Source organism: Conger conger, chromosome 1 (genome assembly GCF_963514075.1).
Source record: "Conger conger chromosome 1, fConCon1.1, whole genome shotgun sequence".
In the NCBI taxonomy this organism is placed as follows: Eukaryota; Metazoa; Chordata; class Actinopteri; order Anguilliformes; family Congridae; genus Conger; species Conger conger.
The window spans coordinates 20,376,380-20,394,880 of NC_083760.1; the positions used below are offsets into that span (position 1 = coordinate 20,376,380).

General features: G+C 40.4%; 1 protein-coding gene across 5 annotated transcripts in view; it reads left to right on the top strand.

Moving 5' to 3' along the window:
- Nucleotides 1-18,501, top strand: part of LOC133123322 (ryanodine receptor 3) — a 136,691-nt gene that overhangs the window by 30,382 nt on the left and 87,808 nt on the right. For all 5 annotated transcript variants that reach the window (XM_061233687.1, XM_061233703.1, XM_061233697.1 and 2 more), the window contains exons 3-10: nucleotides 1,750-1,854; nucleotides 8,419-8,493; nucleotides 8,876-8,954; nucleotides 10,797-10,909; nucleotides 12,221-12,320; nucleotides 16,071-16,164; nucleotides 17,872-17,946; nucleotides 18,311-18,467. In XM_061233687.1, coding sequence (XP_061089671.1) covers nucleotides 1,750-1,854; nucleotides 8,419-8,493; nucleotides 8,876-8,954; nucleotides 10,797-10,909; nucleotides 12,221-12,320; nucleotides 16,071-16,164; nucleotides 17,872-17,946; nucleotides 18,311-18,467 — 798 coding nt within the window. The remainder of the gene's footprint in view (nucleotides 1-1,749; nucleotides 1,855-8,418; nucleotides 8,494-8,875; nucleotides 8,955-10,796; nucleotides 10,910-12,220; nucleotides 12,321-16,070; nucleotides 16,165-17,871; nucleotides 17,947-18,310; nucleotides 18,468-18,501) is intronic.

Sequence of the window (18,501 nt, forward strand, 5' to 3'; positions counted from 1 at the left end):
ATATTCAGATTATACCACAGGCAGCACAAAGTAACCATTGTCAGTGTTTGTGATAAATTGCATGACAGGTACTATGCTCTTTTCAAAGAATCCTATGAAGAAATTTAATGAAGTTGATATTTCGCAGCCTATTTCTTAACAGTATATTATTTATATATATCCAGTATATTTAAATGTATAGCAACTGATACACACTATAAATACATTTCAGAGCAGTTTTGCTAGAATATATATATATATATATATATATATATATATATATATATATATATATATATATGCCATGTAGATATTGTCCAAGTTCATATCTTAAGACCATTTTACAAAAAGTATCGGGTGATTTTAAATGGTGAACCTTAGCTTCTATTTCTGAATAGTGACCCGTTAAATTGGAGGAAAAGAAAAGCCACTTTAATGCGAACTCCCCGATTATTCTGGAGATATTAGTCATATTTCATTTTACATTTTATTGTTTTTTATTGACTGAATTAATGGCTAATGTGCTTCACTTTAATAATCGCACAACATGCAGTGTTGCAGCGCGGCGCCTGGGAGCTCTCTGAAAGCTTTCCTGGCAAACGCGAGGCATTTTGTCACCCGCAGGTAGCTGGCCACCGCGGTGCCTAATTTGTAATGGCTGTGATTATTTCACTGATGCATGTCCTCACCGCTAGTTGTGACGAATGGAGTTCTGTGTGAAGCAATTCTGTTCAAGAGGCTGTGCACTGCAGAGAACTGCACTTTCAATTCACAGTTGTGTGGTATGAAGCTGCTCCACCCTTGCTCTCTTTCTCTCTCTCTCTCTCTTTCTCTTTCTCTCTCTCTAATGCAATGCGCTTAATACATGGTGTGCAAGAGTTTGGTGCCGTATACTGGATGCAGGGGTCCACAGTATGCTGCCTACTACTCGTAAAGTACTGAATGCAGTAGCCATGGCTCTTAAAGTGGATAAATGTAGATACTGCGTCATAAAAAATAAACGAAACAATATGGCTGCCAATGTGCTATCTCAGTGTAACTGTAGCCTAGTGTATCTAAGAATGGATCTTGCTGCTAATAAACACACAATTTATAAATAAGGACTGTGGTTAGCAAATATCTTTGTATATGCTGATGCACTGACATACACATCACCCTGTTACAATACAATTACAATATAATAAGTGCTGTGTGTACGGTATATTTTCCTAATGCATGCTCTTGTCACTGTTCACTAGTCACAAACAACCAAATCAGCTATGTTCGTTAATGTATTTGTTTTCATGGTCTGTATGTCATAATGCCAAGAGTAAATGTTCTGAGTAAAGATTTAAAGTTTAAAGTTAAAGTTTTAAAAGGTTTATGCATAAGATGTTATAGCACCCGAGTTAGCCCAGTTAGTGTTAGCCCAGTCATGGTAGTCATCCAACCTCAAGTAACTCTTGTGACAAAACGTTTTTCTCAAAAACATGGTTTGGTGGCACTCCAAATGAAACAGGGCACAACTCCCTTGATATCTGGAGTAAAGAGATAACTTACAATATCGTTACAATGTTTTGGTATTGTTAGTTTCTAAAGTATGTGTTCAGGTCAATACTACTGATTTTGGTAGAGCAGGTCACATTTGATTTAGCAGTGAGGTCCCTCACCAACGTTAGCTAGAGTAGTAGTAGGCCTAGTTTCTTTGTGTTCTGTTCAAAGCAACAATGCACCTGCACTGAATGATGACTTAGCCTGACTTCCTGTCTGCTCTCTCCCTATGTGCTGCAGTATGTTCCTCCAGACTTGTGCATCTGCAACTTTGTGCTGGAGCAGTCCCTTTCTGTGCGGGCCCTACAGGAGATGCTGGCCAAAACTGGGCCAAACAGTGAAGGAGTAAGTACACTTTTACAGTCTACATCTGTACAAACAGACAATGGCCACCAACCACACTTCCAAACATTGTGATTACACTTTAAAAAATACCCAAGGATTTTTTTCCCTCTAGTCTTCTTTGAATTTGTCCTCTTGTCCATATGTCTCAAAGGCACAATACTATGGAAAAAGATAATTTGGTAATAGCAACGGTTTTAAGGACTCTACTGATGTCAACTGTTTCTTGAATTACAGACTGCTTAAGTCAGAAGAGAACACATGGGAATGCCTCTGATTGCCTTTGCCTCTTCCAGTGTCGTTAAAGAATGTTATTTAGATTATGGCTGTGCAGAGAACGTTGTAACAATTCCTTACTGTGTGATATACTTACAAAGGAAGTACATTATAGCTGTGCCAGCCTAAAGAATATAATAATGTCGCTGTTGATACTGGCAGAACTGGTACTAGGATAGCTGCTGAGTGACAAGGAAATTGCATGCATACTTTTTCATTCAGGCAGGAAACAAGACGATTCTTACACTTGCATGAGTGGAGGCACAATGAATTCTTGCCAGCTGGTTATGTTCCCTTTCACCCTTTCCCTGACAAATGTTCCCAGAATCTCATGGTGATATTCTAGCTGTGCGTTCACTATGTGTGGAAGAATGATGCGAATGTCCATACTTGATTGAAACGCTACACTTTGCACTGCTCAGTAGAGGCAGATATTATACATAACTGAGTCATAAAATGTACTTGCTTTAAAATCAGTGCTACTGTAGTAAGCACGTCCCTGAATTCAAGCATGTGTGTACATGAAATACCAACATACCAGTATACAATCATTATGGCACTTATGTTTTTAGCATCTTTGATTGACGTTCGCGTTGATTCATTGCATGGCAGATTTGTTAAACTTGGGTTGACGGTGTTCTGCAATATTTCTGTAATTCCTTCACTTGCCTCTTGAAAAAAGTTGTGCTGGGACAGGTAGGAATAGTGTTACAATCAGAGACGCAGCTGTACAGTAATCTGAATCTGTGTTAGTGAAATCTTTGTTTTCTCCCAAGTCTCACCATTGATTAATAGGGGCTGAAGTAGTGCTGTAATTGATGTTGTTTTGCTGTATCATTTTCCTGTCTTTCAACATTGCTAGCCTCCTGACCACGACCGATGGGTATGTTCATCATTCATGCAACATTCCTGACATTTTCACAGAGCATGTAAGCTTTTACTGGGCCTATTTCACTTGAAAATGTTAAATTGTTAAATGTGTGCAGAGAGCAGACAGAAAATTCAGTGACAGCACATTATTTTTTTCTAAGGTGTGTGCTGCAGAACTAGCCTAATTGCCATTTTTTATATTGAATTATTAATTATGAACCGGTGCTGTCAGTTTTTAAGGGCATGGCTAATTATTTGCAACCACAAATAAGCCAGTTATCTTTACATTGTTCAAATTAACAGTGAAAACCAGATATGTTTAATATAGTGTGCTGGACTGAAAACTAAGAAATGTAGTTAATCTTTCAATTGAAAAATTGAAAAATTTTCAATTAGTCCTTAACTACCTTTTCACCCAACTCTAATTTAGAATATCACACAATTATTATCTAACAATGTAAATTAGTTGTAAGCATTAATCATATTTTTTCTGTGTATCAAACAGCAATAAAACTGTATTTAAAATAACCTGCTTATTATACAGGTTTAAATAATGTGACAGTTCATTGTCAGTTTCTCTCCCATTTATGCATATGGAATTCCTGTGTACATTTAGGTAGTAAATAAAAATATGTTTTTGACTTTTATCATGCTTAATGTAATTGCACAGCCAGATGCCCACAGCCTGACATACTGAGAAAATAAAAAATAGAAAATGGACCTTAAATTAATGAAATAGCTGAAGCACTCATTACTAATGTTAGTGAGTCAACCAACCTTTCTGGGGCCTGTACATATCTCAGGCTATGAATGGATATGCATGTACTTGTCAAAGCAGGCACCCTGCACAGTGCTCCGGAATGCCAGCTGATGGTAATTTACAAATCCGAAGCAAGACTGCAAAGGGCTTTCATTAGCATGTACTTGCTCCTACTGCCCAATATAACATTTTCAAGTGAAACTGTCTAATCCTGCACAGATAAGGGCCATCTCCCCTACCATTTTCCTTCTGTCTAAAGAGGAACTCCAGTGAAAAAAACATATGGTTAAAACAGATATTCACAGTCTGAAAATATGTACATCAGTATTGGTTCTATACAACACATTCGCGTGAAAAAGTACTGCACTTGGGCTGAATTTCCAGACCATTCCGTGGCTCCAGTTGAGAATGGCAACACCACTGCAGTCAAAGCAGATGCCACGTTCAATTATTTCCCTTTGCAAATGAGCTTTCATCAATTACTTCTACCTGATACTACTGTTATACTATTATACCTACCAATTATGTGGAGAATACCATGGCTAAGGTAATGCGAGGGTGCTATTTACACTGATTCGTGCACATGCAGTACAGTAATGATGCATGTTCCAACAACAGATGTCAGTAACTGTAGATGGTTACCTGTAAGCCACACAAGTCAGGACTCCTTTCAGGGATAGAATGAAATGTCAGTTCTACATTAATTAAACACATTCATAATTAAATTGCTGTAGTTCTAACACAGTCATTGAAAGATTGCCCTGCAACTCACTATCAATCTAGCTTGCATCTGCTATCAGCAAAATGTTACAGACCTTGAACTAGGTGCTAGTTCAGCTCAGACTGCAGGCAGCAAACATTAATTGATACTCACAAATAAATCACTCATCAGCCTCCTTGCCTCTTTGGACTACCAATTCTTTGAACTTGCTTATAATTACAGTGGACCTACATGTATCTACAAAAACAGCAACAACAATAAAAAATAACATTAGCTAGTAAGCATTAGCTTGGCTAGCTTTAGCCAACTAAGCTTCCATACAGCTAATGCAATAACATTTCTGGACATACAAAGATACTGTCCTGTTTCCTCTATTTTTATATAATGTAAAGTACACAACATTGAAAGGGAAATTAATTCCAGTGTAGCCTGCATTTTACCACTGAAGCTGGGTTGACAGAGTTGTGTTCCACCTACAGTACTGCTAGTGGACTAGGTGGAATTCACCATTCTTGATTTGAGTCTGCTAAACATGAGGATACTGAATAATACATTAGGAGGATGAATTAATTTGAGCCTGAGGAAGCTAACACTGGCTGCCTGCAGTTCAGATGGGCTGCACTGGTGCTAGATTGACAGTCTGTCATCTTTGTTATTCACATTGCTGTCACTATTACAAGGTCCCTTTTTAGTAGGGATGGGCAGAAAAAGACAGATCACTTGCCACACTTCTGCTTTTCATTTGCTGTAATACAGTATGATATTACAAAAGAAAACAATGAACTGAACTGACCACTGGAGTTGCCCTTTAAAATAATTACTGCAGCACCTTGAACCAGTAGGTTCAACTGTGAAATGTAAGGAATGGTACAATTTGGTGTACAGACAACTGTTGCCAACTTAACAAACTAAATCCAGTGCTTGTGGAATACCTCTGTAACACAATGGACGTTTTCACTGGGCGTTTTCACTGAAGTCATGCCTGGAAGTAATGCCTTTCCTATCGTTTTCTAGTTATTCCTGTTTTAAATGTTTTATGGTTGTGCCTTTCTAATAACACAGTGGGGGCTCATCCACAGACATGAAGAAAGTGCTGTGGAAAAGTCAATATGCTCACAGGCTGTTTTGGACATGGTACAAACTCAGCGGGTTTTGTGTCTTCTGAATGTTCTATTTCTTTATTAGCTTTCCTTCAAGCTCATATGGTAATTGGATTTCATCCAATCACTAGACTGAAAACGATCTACACAACACCATCTTGATGGCCAATCAGGGCAAAGATGCGCTTTTGCGACTGAATTCGCAATTTAAGCGACATTGCAGGCCATCAGTCTTTCTTCAGAAATTTTCAGTGTAAGATTACAGGTCACATAGCTGGGGACTGCCATTTCTTCCACGCCAAATTCCTTTGTCTGCAAGCTGAAACGCGCCGCTACAAGAAAGGACCTTTTTTCCCCGACTCAAGGCCCTTGCTAGAGGATGACGGACTTAATTTTTGGTGGGGGACGCAGATCCTCATACTGCTTGCGTCATGTGTCTCGGAGAGAACCACGCTCTTGCAGTCTTAACTAAGGTGACCTGCACCGCCTGGGCTGCTGGAGTTTCTGCTCCGGGCAGGTATACAGCGTGAAGATGCCAGCTGGGCTGACTTCCTGGAGCCTTTTGCCATGCACTCTCAGGATGACAGACCAAACCCTTGCTACTAACACGGCCCATCTGGAGGAGGTGCTTCTAACCCTCGCTAATAGCTCTGTGCACAAGGACGAAGACCTCCTGCTCCACACTAGCGACCAGAAGATCCTTCCAGAACATTGGAGCCGATTTGAGAAGAAAGATTGTCCTGTGATGTTGTTTAAATAGCCACTGTATGCAAATTCAGTCGTAGAAATGCATCTTTGCCCTGATCAGCCATCAAGATGGTTTTGTGTAGATCTTAGTCTTGAAATTAGATAAAAAAACAATTGCCATATGAGCTCAAAGCTCGCTAATAACTCATAGAACAACAGGTACTTGTACTCTGGAGTTCTGTGATGTTCTTCTCTCCTTACATTCTTTGATTTCTAACCTCTTGAAATTTCAAGTGTACCAAGGAGGAGGAAATGTTCTGGAATCAGATTTGGTTCTGGAATCAATGCTTTCTGAGGAAAGCTCACCGTGTTTGAAGTTTGTTTTTATGTCTGCAGTCGAATGTGCTGCAGTTGCCTTCACGGACATCATGAGTGTCTCCCCCTGGAGGTGGGAGTTTTTCCGGTGCATGCCTATTTTATAGGCTCTTCTCAGTCTATTTATTCCCCCCCCTCTTTGTTAGAGGGTAACAGTCTTGTACCTCTCCTGAGTTTTTAGACATGGAGCACTTACAAATAAAGCTGTCTGCTGCTGCTCAATAGATAATGTTCAAGGATGATTTGAGGTCAAGTTGTTTTTTTGTTTGCTTTGGCCATGTTTCAACTGGGGCTCTGAAAATGAATTTGGCAGAAAGATGTCCTCCTACCAGCTTTTGTAACAAATCTGCCATTGCCATTCTGGATAGGGTCTTGGTCAAAAGTCAGGAATAATGAGCAATCACTGAGATTTAAGCAATGTAATCCTGATCCCCTCTGGCAGCAATAGCAAGCCATGTTTTTTTTTTTCTCGGCCGCTGGGGTGTATTTCTCCTGGGTCCTAAAGACAAACCCTGCATAGCAGTTCCAGTTGGAGGACTGTGCTCGCTGCTGGTGTGTGGCAAAAGGTCAAAGTTCTTGATTTAACATGCGCGTGTCATCTCCAGGCAACAGCTGGGGGCAAGATACGGTTTTCACTTTTCTTTGATCAAATGCCCTTTCCTTTTTTGTCCATGCAGTGCGCTGTTCTGGGAATTTGAAGCTACAGTTGGATGTAGCAATGGATCTGGGTGAGGCTGGGGCCAGTGTTATGTTTAGCACAAAGCCCTGGTCCTACTCCCACACGTAGAGCGGTCTACATTATAATGAATACAGCTCTCTGTGAGGGTGTTCTCTCCAGAAGCACACTGTACATAAGTGGTTGCCTGTACTGTGTGTACTCCATGGCAACTAAACCAAAGGGGGCATTGCATAAACTCAGATAATCGTGCTGCCAGTATATTTTTGTATTTACAAATTGTAGATGCAGATGGACTGTACGATTCCAGACTGTCTGTGAATTGATGTCTGTTAATGTCTGTTAAAAGTTATTTTATCTCAGGTCAAGCTGACGCCAACATAATCTCAGTGTACCAATTAGACCTTCAAAGAGAGCAATGTATTCCCATCATTACAATGTTTGGGAAAATGACATTAAAGACGCCATTTGCACCATTTGCAGTCTTGCTCATACAGCATCTTAAAGCTACCCCAAATGATCGCAAAGTGAAATCCATGTAAGTTGTTTACCATAACACCAAACAGTATCTAATACTGACAAATGTCCTTTTTTTTATCTTAATGCTTCCTAGAGGCTCATAAGAAAGGTGAGTTCTTGGTTGTCTAACTTGTCCATGACAAAAGACTGGAAAAAGGATTCATGCCTAAAAGGTGTATGTACTACCTGGTTTTACAAGCCACTTGTTTTTTTTAATAGAAATTACATTTTACATTCTTTTTGCATCGTTTACAGAATGCTGAGAATGCTTTTATGAATTTTTTTTACAACAATGTAATCCCAAACGCATTTCCTCACCAACGGTACCGCGATGAAATTTTCCCCGTTCGATGGTAGAACGGGGAACCCCTCCTAACACAATCAGCCCAAGAGACGGTGCATGCGTTTGCTGGTTTGTGCTGACGAATAAGAGTTCCTCGAAAGAAGCGCGGTGGAGCCTGTCCTCAGCGACACCTCAGAGTCACTCCACGTGAGAGCAGAGGTGGGGCAGAGGGGGCTCGGGGAACGGGAAGGTGGCTCGTGTTAGAGGGCGACCCTTAAGACGGGTGTGGTGTTTTCGCAGGCAGCGCAAGGGGGTGGACACCGGACCCTCCTCTACGGCCACGCCATCCTCCTCAGGCATTCCTTCAGCGGAATGGTGAGAATTCTCAGCTGCTATAAAACCTGATAATAAGAGAAATATAGTCTTCCTGTCACCCGTGGTATTTACTTATCAAATTCCTTATTGTCAAGGATGAAAGACTTATAGTTCAAACAATGGGAATGCTGTATGGTTTGAATTTCTGGCCTGCAACATCTACCTACAGTTTTAATACTCTGAATAATTTATCCCATGATGTCGAATACTGCATTTGAATATAAAAGAAGCTTTTGCACAAAGTTGCAGACTCCAGCACATGCCATGAAAGCCGCAAAAGATGATATGAAAATCTGATAATGTAGTAACTGAATTACATGCTTCAGGGGCAATATACTTTATATGTAATTATACAGTTAACATCAATTTGTCTGCACTGCAGTACCTAACCTGCCTGAAGACGTCAAGGTCCTTGACAGATAAATTGTCTTTTGATGTGGGACTGCAAGAGGATTCAACAGGTAATGCATATATACACATTGTTTCTATTCTACTGTGATACTTTTTCATAATTTTTTTTTCCTTACTTTACAGTAAAATGTAATTTGCTGCGTGGATTGTAAAGGAAAGGGCGGCATGGGTGGGTAGCACTGCCGCCTCACAGCAAAGAGTGTGGAGTTTGCATGTTCTCCCCGTGTTTGCGTGGGTTTCCTCCGGGTACTCCGGTTTCCTCCCACAGTCCAAAGACATGCAGGTTAGGCTGATTGGAGTGTCTAAATTGCCCGTGGGTATGAGGGTGTGAGTGAATGGTGTGTGTGTGCCCTGCGATGGACTGGCGACCTGTCCAGGGTGCATTCCTACCTTTCACCCAATGTATGCTGGGATAGGCTCCAGCCCCCCTGTGACCCTGTTCAGGATAAGCGGATTACGATAATGGACGGATGGATGGATTATAAAGGAGTTGAAGGTGTTATAAAAACAGTGTGAAAGTATAAAAACACACAGTCCCCAAATAAATCCACGAAGAAAAAATTTAAACGAGCCATTTGAACTCAGCATGGCCCACCTTCCCCACCTTGCTTTTAGCTGGAACACGTTCACTTTGTTGGAGCTAACCAGTCAATCAGACTGGAGGTTCATTGATATCAATGAGCCTTAAAGACACTGTCACTAAAACAGCCTGTTCTTCATAAAGCTCATGAGAGGTGCTGGAGAATGGCCATGTAAAACTGGATAGAAATAGTTTTTGGTACTTAAACCTACACAAATGTCTTCTTATGGATATCAGGGCCAAGTATTTAACACCTTTTAAATATTTGTTCTACTGGCAAAACTTAATTACTATAGTGTAGCCCCACTTGTTAGCCCTCTCTCTACTTTTGAATTACAGTGTCCTGAACTGAACCCTGCACTGGATAACTGAAATAACTGATGAAGGCATCGTACAACTTCATTAGAATTTCCTTATCCAGATCTTTGATCATTGATTTCACCCACAATGTTATGCTTTAAGTTTTGATTTAGAGCCTCCCAAAATTGTACAGTCTTAAATTCTTATCATCCACTTATAAAACATGTAGAAAATTTGATGATAAATTTGCCTATTTTCAACTGGATGTCGATTTATTTAAATATTTCAGAAATAATTTTGATAGCTTCCAAAATGTTTTCTACACTTTTTTATGCCCTGAAAATGTAAGTGTTTTGCCACAATTATCTTTATCAGTGTCACTTATGTAATTAAGGACAGAGTGCCCAGAGCTGTCAAATCCCATCAGTGTAAGACTCCACTTAGCACAGAATTGTGCTCAGATATACTGTACATAACGTTTCTCCTGCTCGTCTCTGCTGCTGTGACAATCCACTTTGAGATTGCTCCAGTAATACCTACCGTACTGATTTCAGTTTGATAATGTATCACTCATCCTTCATCGAATGCTTTTTGAAAATGTACTTATCATAAACCTAGTTTCAGTTCAAAGCTTTAATAGAAAACTGTTTGTAGCAGTCTTGAAGATTGTTCATATGATCCCTCTCTTCCAAAATCATATGGTAACATATTTTGTAACTATTCATAGTCACTATTCATAGATCCCAGTATATTACATGAGATGCTGTTTAACCGGCCTGTCATTTTAGTGTGTATTTTTTTACAAAATACATTACATCCAAAGTTTTCTTCAATCCTTTCTAATCCTGTGCTTTACTAATATCTCTGACCGAATGGATAAGGTGCTTCATCATTTCAGTAGAACTACTGTATAAATGTGTGTGTGTAAAAGATCTATTTGTGGATAAGATAAATTCCCACGTGGTATGGTTTACCATTTCTTATGTCATTTCTGCATCTCTTTCCCCTGCAGGTGAAGCCTGTTGGTGGACTATCCACCCGGCCTCCAAGCAGAGGTCAGAAGGAGAGAAAGTGCGCATTGGTGACGACCTCATCCTTGTCAGTGTGTCTACAGAGCGCTACCTGGTGAGCACTTGAGGCTGAAATGTGCATGTGGTCTGTATGTCAAACCTTGATAGACGTCGGCCAGTCTTCCTATTCATCCTTCCAGAACCGTCATGGAGGCCAGCAAAACCAGCTTCTGTATCCGTTCTGTTATTGCACTCATTGTGTGCCCTTAGAGGATCAAAGGATTGGGAATGAAGACTTTGAAAAGCACATAAAAGGCTTGCAGTGGATGAGCAGAAAAACGGTTTACAGGAACGCTGCTATGCATGCTCTACTGAGCACTAAGCAGTAAACACAGAGAGTCTGAAGGCCTGCTTCACTTACCGTCTCAGGCAAATCTTCAACAACTTGTAAATGCTAACTATGCTAGAGTGCTTTGGTACCATCCTCTGATGAACTAACTGACTGTCAAAGCAGACTCCAGTTTATCTTGTATAGAATACTGTTGTTCAGTTGATTTCAGGTGACACAATGTGATCAGCTCACTGGCAGGATGTCCAAGAAATAGGCCAGGTTCCTTTGTCGTCATTCTGTGCCCGAGGGAGTCTTGCGACTTAAGTCTCATGTGAGAAAGGGTGCACAGAAAGGGCTGTACTTGCGCAACACTGAAGAGAACATGTTGTCCAACCCCAGGTCTTACACTTCAACGAGCCCTGTTATATCTCCCTGGACCATTATGATGTCACCAGTTTCACACGCTTGGAATCCCAGAGCTGGGAGGCATCCCTGTACGTGTCGCACGGAAAAAGTTGCCTCAGGCTGTAAAAGCAGTGTCCCCTTGCGGCCATCGTGAGGGAAACGCTATACCTCAGCGGAGTGGTGCTCTCATGTTACCGCTGCTCTCCTTGTCCATGCAGTCTATGAAGAGGCTGGGTTTTAATACCAGCTAATCCAAGGCCCCAGGTCACCAGCAGTAACACATTTCCTGGTGACCTACTGTTGCAAAGTTCTTCTGGGTGGGAACAGCCTCCTGACCTTACTGGAAGAGGGTCTGCCAAGGTTTGGCATACACAGTCTTGCACATGCACTGATTTACGAGCATATACTGCCTACTCCAGCAATTTCAGTCTCTTCGCTGATGCTTGTAAGATCAAGTTCATTATTATTGTCATATGCAAGAGTTACTTACAGCACAACCAGTGAAGTGAAATTCTCACTTGTGATCGCTCTCAGTAATAACAAAAGGGACAAAACAGGATTACATTTAAGTTAAAAAATGTTTTAGAAATGCGTCTGAAGATGCCGCGATGTCATTAATGGAGTGTATGGATTCAAATGTTTTTGTTTCAAATGTTTTTGTTTCTCAGTACCTGTTCTCTCCCCCTCCAGCATCTGTCCATTTCCAATGGCAACATCCAGGTGGATGCCTCTTTCATGCAGACTCTGTGGAACGTCCACCCCACCTGCTCAGGCAGCAGTGTGGAAGAAGGTACAATAACTCTCAGCAGAGCGAGTCAGTGTTCTGCAACATGGCAGGCCACTTAATGGAAAAACAATGTGGTTGCAATATACAAATTTGTTGTATCTGGTTGAACCCCTATTATTTAACCAATTTATTTCTGCTTATTTAAAACGTTTTCCCTAAATTGAATTGGTAATTTTCTTTGTGGGCCTGCTCAACTGCTGTGAGATGGTTTGTTATTTTAGGAGATTGCAGGCGTGTCCTCTGAATTACTTGCTGTCAGCAGCTGCATCTTATCACTCTTCAGTTCATCAGCAGAAGTGTCAGTTAGTTGGAGGGCTACACTTATGACACTGAAGGCGCTGGCCAATAAGAGGAGTGGGACCTGTGTAAGGAGATGGAGAGTGAAACCACTCCCTCCTGGGCTGGTGCTAATTAGTGATGGGAGTCAAGATTCAGAAGCCCATTAAAGACATTATGAAACTCAGTCAGTGACTTGTTAAAACAAATCAAAATGTCTGGCTCTCCACTGCAAAATGCAGTGACTTGTTCAAATGAATTGATGGCATGTGGCAGCTCTGTTCACCTCCCATCACAATTGCTAAGGCTAGCTGTGTGTCATCCTGCTGCAATCCTAGCCAGACTGCCCTGGCATGGTCGTGATTCTATTCCCAACTGATCAAGGCACGAAAAACCTGCACTGTTGTTGGATGTGCCACCCAGCAGACTTGTTTCAAATCCCAACCACTTTATTGTCATGATCTTTTAGCCAATTGCCATGCCTATATGGTACCATTTTAAACAGCTCTTTCGATATTATGTATTATTAATTATATCAAATATATAAATTCAAGATTTTACTATTTATAACATTATTTTAATTATTTATTAGTTGCTGTTTTGGGGATGCTCTTATCCAGAGCGACATATAATGCAACTGCATTAAGCCACAATTGCAGTCTTGCGGTTGTTAGGATGCCTGTATGTGTATGGATATAAATTGTCCTGTCATTGTTCATTTTATAGAGGCATAGCCAGCATTGCCTGGCCTCTTTTTAAGTGTGGTCATTTCTGGCTCAGAATCTCTGAAGACTTACAGTAAATTGCCTCATGCCATTCTAATTATGGTTTATTATCTTTTGCCCTTGTTCTGCTATTCCATAATAGTTACTAGCTGGTGTTCTTTTAGACAATAATCTTTATCTGTGTCCAAAAACAAGTAGGTATGAAATGGGATTCAGCATTATAAGCATTATAATGTATTACGTACAAAAAAGGCCCAAATAACAATAAAATAGCTGCATCTGCTCTCTACCTTCTTCTTTCCTTTCTTGTCTTGATGCTCCCAGCATGTGTATTGAGTCTAGATGATATGACAAGGGCTGAGTCTCTTCTTTGGGTTTGTTGATTGGCAGGCATGAGATGTGCCGTGACATTTTGGTCATAATCATAACTCCCCTAGAGACTTTTTACGCAGGGCAGTGTGTCATTAATAAAGTACCAGAGCATGACAGCGGGTGATAAGGAGAAAGTAAAGATTTGTTGAATATCTTCTGTCCTGGGTGATGTCCACATCAAAAATTTTATTCTCACTCCCACTTTTGACACTATGATATATACATATTTTATAGCTCTATAGTATTTTGTAGTTCTTTAACTTTCTGCCTGTGCATTTTTGTTCAATATGCAGAAATATCTCTCTCAGTTCTTATAAATTCACCAAAGCCATTGATACTGCTAATGATGAATGTTTTGTGTACAGTACATACTGATTATCAGGCTAGTTTTCCATTAAGTTCTGCCTTATACCATCTTTTCTAGAATATCTTATGGAGATGGTTTAGTGGTTCTTTGAGATCAGCATTGACCATTCTGGAGCGGATGCCAGCATGTCCTAGTGTCTTGCTATTCTTTACGCAGCTATAGCATCCTTTCAATGTCTGCTTCTGCTTCAGTGAATTGTAATGGGGGTCGGTACGTTCAGAATATGTGGAAATGTTTCTTCCATCTGGCCAATTTCCCTTTTTCACTTCACAGTTCAGTAGTGTCTTGGTCTAGCCTTTGGTTTTTTTTCTATCGCTGCATAGTCTTCTCATGTTATGCCCTTTTTCTCTGCTGTGGAAGAAAGATTTTCAACATAGTCATTTTTGTATTTTCATTTAGCCTTTCTAATTTAGCATCCATTAAACATTTTTGCCCATTTTCCTTTCTTGCATTTGTCTTCCAAACATATTTTTTCCTCTTTCCATTGCACAGTTAAAACTTGTGATGGTGAACTCTGCTTCATCTTGCAGCAATTATTAAATCTTCAGAACTGTCAACGCTGTGTTGTTTTCTTTCTTCCCTGTTTTCTCCTCAGTTTCAGTCCCTGTGGCCATGTTATGGTTGCTATTGGTGTCTGTTTTTCTTTTTACTCTAAAATCCTGCAGAGGTCTTTTCCATTTACTGGATGTGATCAATCACACTCTGTTTTTCCATCAAGAGATCTCCATGTGTTTTTATGAGTTCTCTGCAATGATCAGGGATTTCTCTTTACCATACAACACATTTCTCATTTTAATTTAAACCACCCCGGCCATATTATCCCTACATTTTCTCTCTCTCTCATAGAGTTATTGTTTCTTAGTCTTGCATTAAAATCTGCTATGGTTAGTAAGCACTTCATGCTTTGGCACAAGCTCTATTTATTCATGTAAAAAGCTGTTGAAAGTGTCTTTACTTTTTTCATCATTCCCACTTATGCAAACTACTGTGTAATGGAGGCCAACAGTGGGCAGGTTGTTTGCCCAGACTCCTTCCTACTGACCACCTACAGGCAAGAGCCCGCAAGGGCAAAATGGCTGCTTATTTAAGATGTTTTTTTTGACAGCTTACTCCATTTCCACAACTGAATTAACAGTAATGGAATTTTACAATCAATGCACGTAGCTTAATATAACTGAAACTTGATTCAGTCAGGTATCGAATCTGGACTGTGCCAGTGTGGCAACTGTGTCGATAACCCATAGTTTGACATGTGGGATGGAGTGTTTCAGCCAGCAGGGATGGTAATACTTATCATGTACTAGCGATCGCCACTGGCCAATCAAGCACTTGCAGTTTTTCTGTTGCACAGGAAGTGTTTTCCTCCAACTCATACCTGACTAAGTTGTGATGAAATTAATATTGACATTACATGACTCAGAGGAGAGCTTATGTTTGTCTTCTTCCCTACTGAATTGGGCTTCCCTACCGGATATGTTTCAATGAACATAGCAGCGTTAGTATGATTGGGTGTCCCGAACTCAGGAGAAAAGCATTAAAAATATATGCCTGTTTTCTGGTAAATAATTTCTTGTACATTTTCTTTACATCCTATGTGTAAAAACATGTACAACATTAGGATATTGCTATCTTAATTTGTATAACACTGGTATAGTCATTACTACAACTCAATGCTATATTATCCCAAAATTCTGGCCCCACATATACTCTGTATTTTTGCAATAAAATGTTCAATAAATATAAACAGTATGTTTCCTCAATAATCTCAGTGGAGATGTACAGTACTGTATAACTATACTTTGATCACAGGTTCATGAATATACCATATACTGTATGTAATATAAAGTGGGCTTAGATTGCTTCAAGATATTTCTAATATGTTTAATTAAAATTTTATTAAACTTTTTCCATTAAAAACACTCCTTGGGGGTAAATGAACTCTCTCTTCTTTTTCCAGTCATCAGTGATTATTCATTGTCCTTTCTGACTGTGATTTCCCCCCTCATCCAATAGGTTACTTGCTAGGTGGTCATGTGATGCGTCTGTTTCATGGGCATGACGAGACTCTGACCATTCCAGGATCAGACCAGAGTGAAGAGGAACAGAGGTGAGGTCGCCAGAGGCATAACTGTACTTACTGCCATTTTATAAGGGATTATAGTATCACTCATAGTGCATCTCTAGCTTCAATCTCGTGCCATATTATCCTAGTGACTGTTATTTTGCCCATTGTGTCTGTTGTCTGTGAGGTATTTACTGTCCAGCACAGGTTAATTCCCCAGACTCAGTGCTTAAATACTCCGAAATCTAGGACAGGCTAACAACCAATTGGTTATTTGGATGATTTCTCACTTCTACTGTAATGATTCTTTAAAAAAATGAAGAGATTTTGGTTTGAATCCCAGCCTGGGGCCTTTCTGTGTGAGTTTGCATGTTCTCCCTATGTATACGTGGGGTTCCTCCGGGTGCTTTGGCAGTCTAAAGACATGCAGGTTATGCTTATTAGAGAGTCTAAATTCCCCAATATGAGAGTGTGAGTGAATGTGTGCCCACGATTGGACTGGCAACCTGTCTACGGTCTTGCCTCTTACCCAATGCATGCCGAGCTGTTCAGGAATAAATTAATTAGATAATCGATGGATGGATTAATAATTTTCCTCATACTGCGGGTCTTTTTTATGTAAAATGGATTTTGTATGATAGATTTGGAGTCTAGGAAGCTAGCTGTTTTTAGTTTGGTTGGTTGTCAGTCTGTTTGACATCTGTTTCACTGCTGAGCCTAGACCCGTTTAGAACTAAACAGATGAGAATTCACCACATTAAAAGTTGCTTGCATTTTGTTATTATGGTTCATACTTATTTTATCACTTGTTTTGGAGCCTCTGGCCCTTAGCATTAATCTTACTTAATGTTTTGTAAATATTTACCATAAATGTAAATTCATATTGAAGTCTATATTCTGACAAAATCATTCTGCTGAAATTGTCACTTTGCAATCAGAGGCAACCCATAAAACAGAGCACCTCCTTAGGTCTGGAGGCCAAACAAACAGTGCAGTATGTTTCAAAGCTTTCCATCAGAGCAGAATTCCCAGGAGAGCACCGAGGCTGCCTTGTGTTGCTGGACTGCGCTAACTTCAGTATGAATGGTCATGAGGAAAGCGCTAGGGGCAGAGTAGTGCGGTGTCACAACTCATTGTGAGTCACCATCTCTGGGGAAAAAGCAAAATGGCTAACCTTCTATGTATAGATCAGCTTCACTACAGATGACAGTAAACAAAGGGAAATGGCACGCTCTTACAGAAATGGGTCACAGCAGTGGCCCTGAGAAGCATCAGTAGGCACTGGAGATGTGATACAGTAGCACCCTTCATCTTCTTTACAACCATGTGGCCTATTTTTTTTTACAGTTTTTGGCAAATACTCTGAGGATTAAATATTAGTTGTCAGCATTGGCTTTACTTTTAGTCTTGTCCTTGAAATTTAATAGGGAGGGAACATACATTTAGACCCGTAATTTTCAGCAGGTCCATCAATAATATCAACGAGAACTGTCACCAATGAGAAGGACATTATTATGTAGCTTCTGATGAAGTCACATGTATACATTATGAGCAGTTTCTTGTCAGTTGTCACTGTGTTGGCTCTCAACGATGGCATATAATGTGCTTAAAATAAGTAATAACAGCCTCTAAAACAGGAAGGCACTAAGGCCTCCTAAATCATGGAAATATGACCGAGAATTTCTTTAGTGCACTAGGGTCCAACAAACAGCTATAACAGCTAAATGCCGTTTTATGCTCTTGTCCCCACAGGATAGTAAACTATGAGGCAGGTAAAGCAGGTGCTAAAGCCAGGTCTTTGTGGAGACTGGAACCACTCAGAATCAGGTGAGCTCTCCCATCTCCTATCATGGTACACTCAGAATAGATACATGGGAAAGGGCATTTCCATTTTGCGTTTTCAAAAGTTATGACATAATGCATTTCTTTCAGAGAAATCCAAGACTTGAGATAACACTTTTTTTTTTTTGGAGAGAAATCTGAACACTCACCCAAATCATCCCACACCCATGATCGCGATGGATTTATTGTTATTTATAGCGTTACTCCCTTCCTTCGATTAGGCAGTTTTTGCTTTCTCCGGCTGCTTAATTAATGTGATTGGCCTAAGGCCAGTGCGTCCGCTGTGAAGTAGTGGAATTCTGTATTGGCATTTTTACGTGTGCCTGAGTGATGCGTCTGCCCTCGCCAGCTGGAGCGGGAGTCACATCCGCTGGGGGCAGCCTTTCCGCCTTCGCCACCTCACCACCGGCCACTACCTGGCGCTGACCGAGGACCGGGGTCTGGTGCTGCAAGACCGGGAGAAATCTGACACCAAGTCCACCGCCTTCTGCTTCAGACCCTCAAAGGTGAGCTCTGGTTAAGAACCACAGTGAGAACACT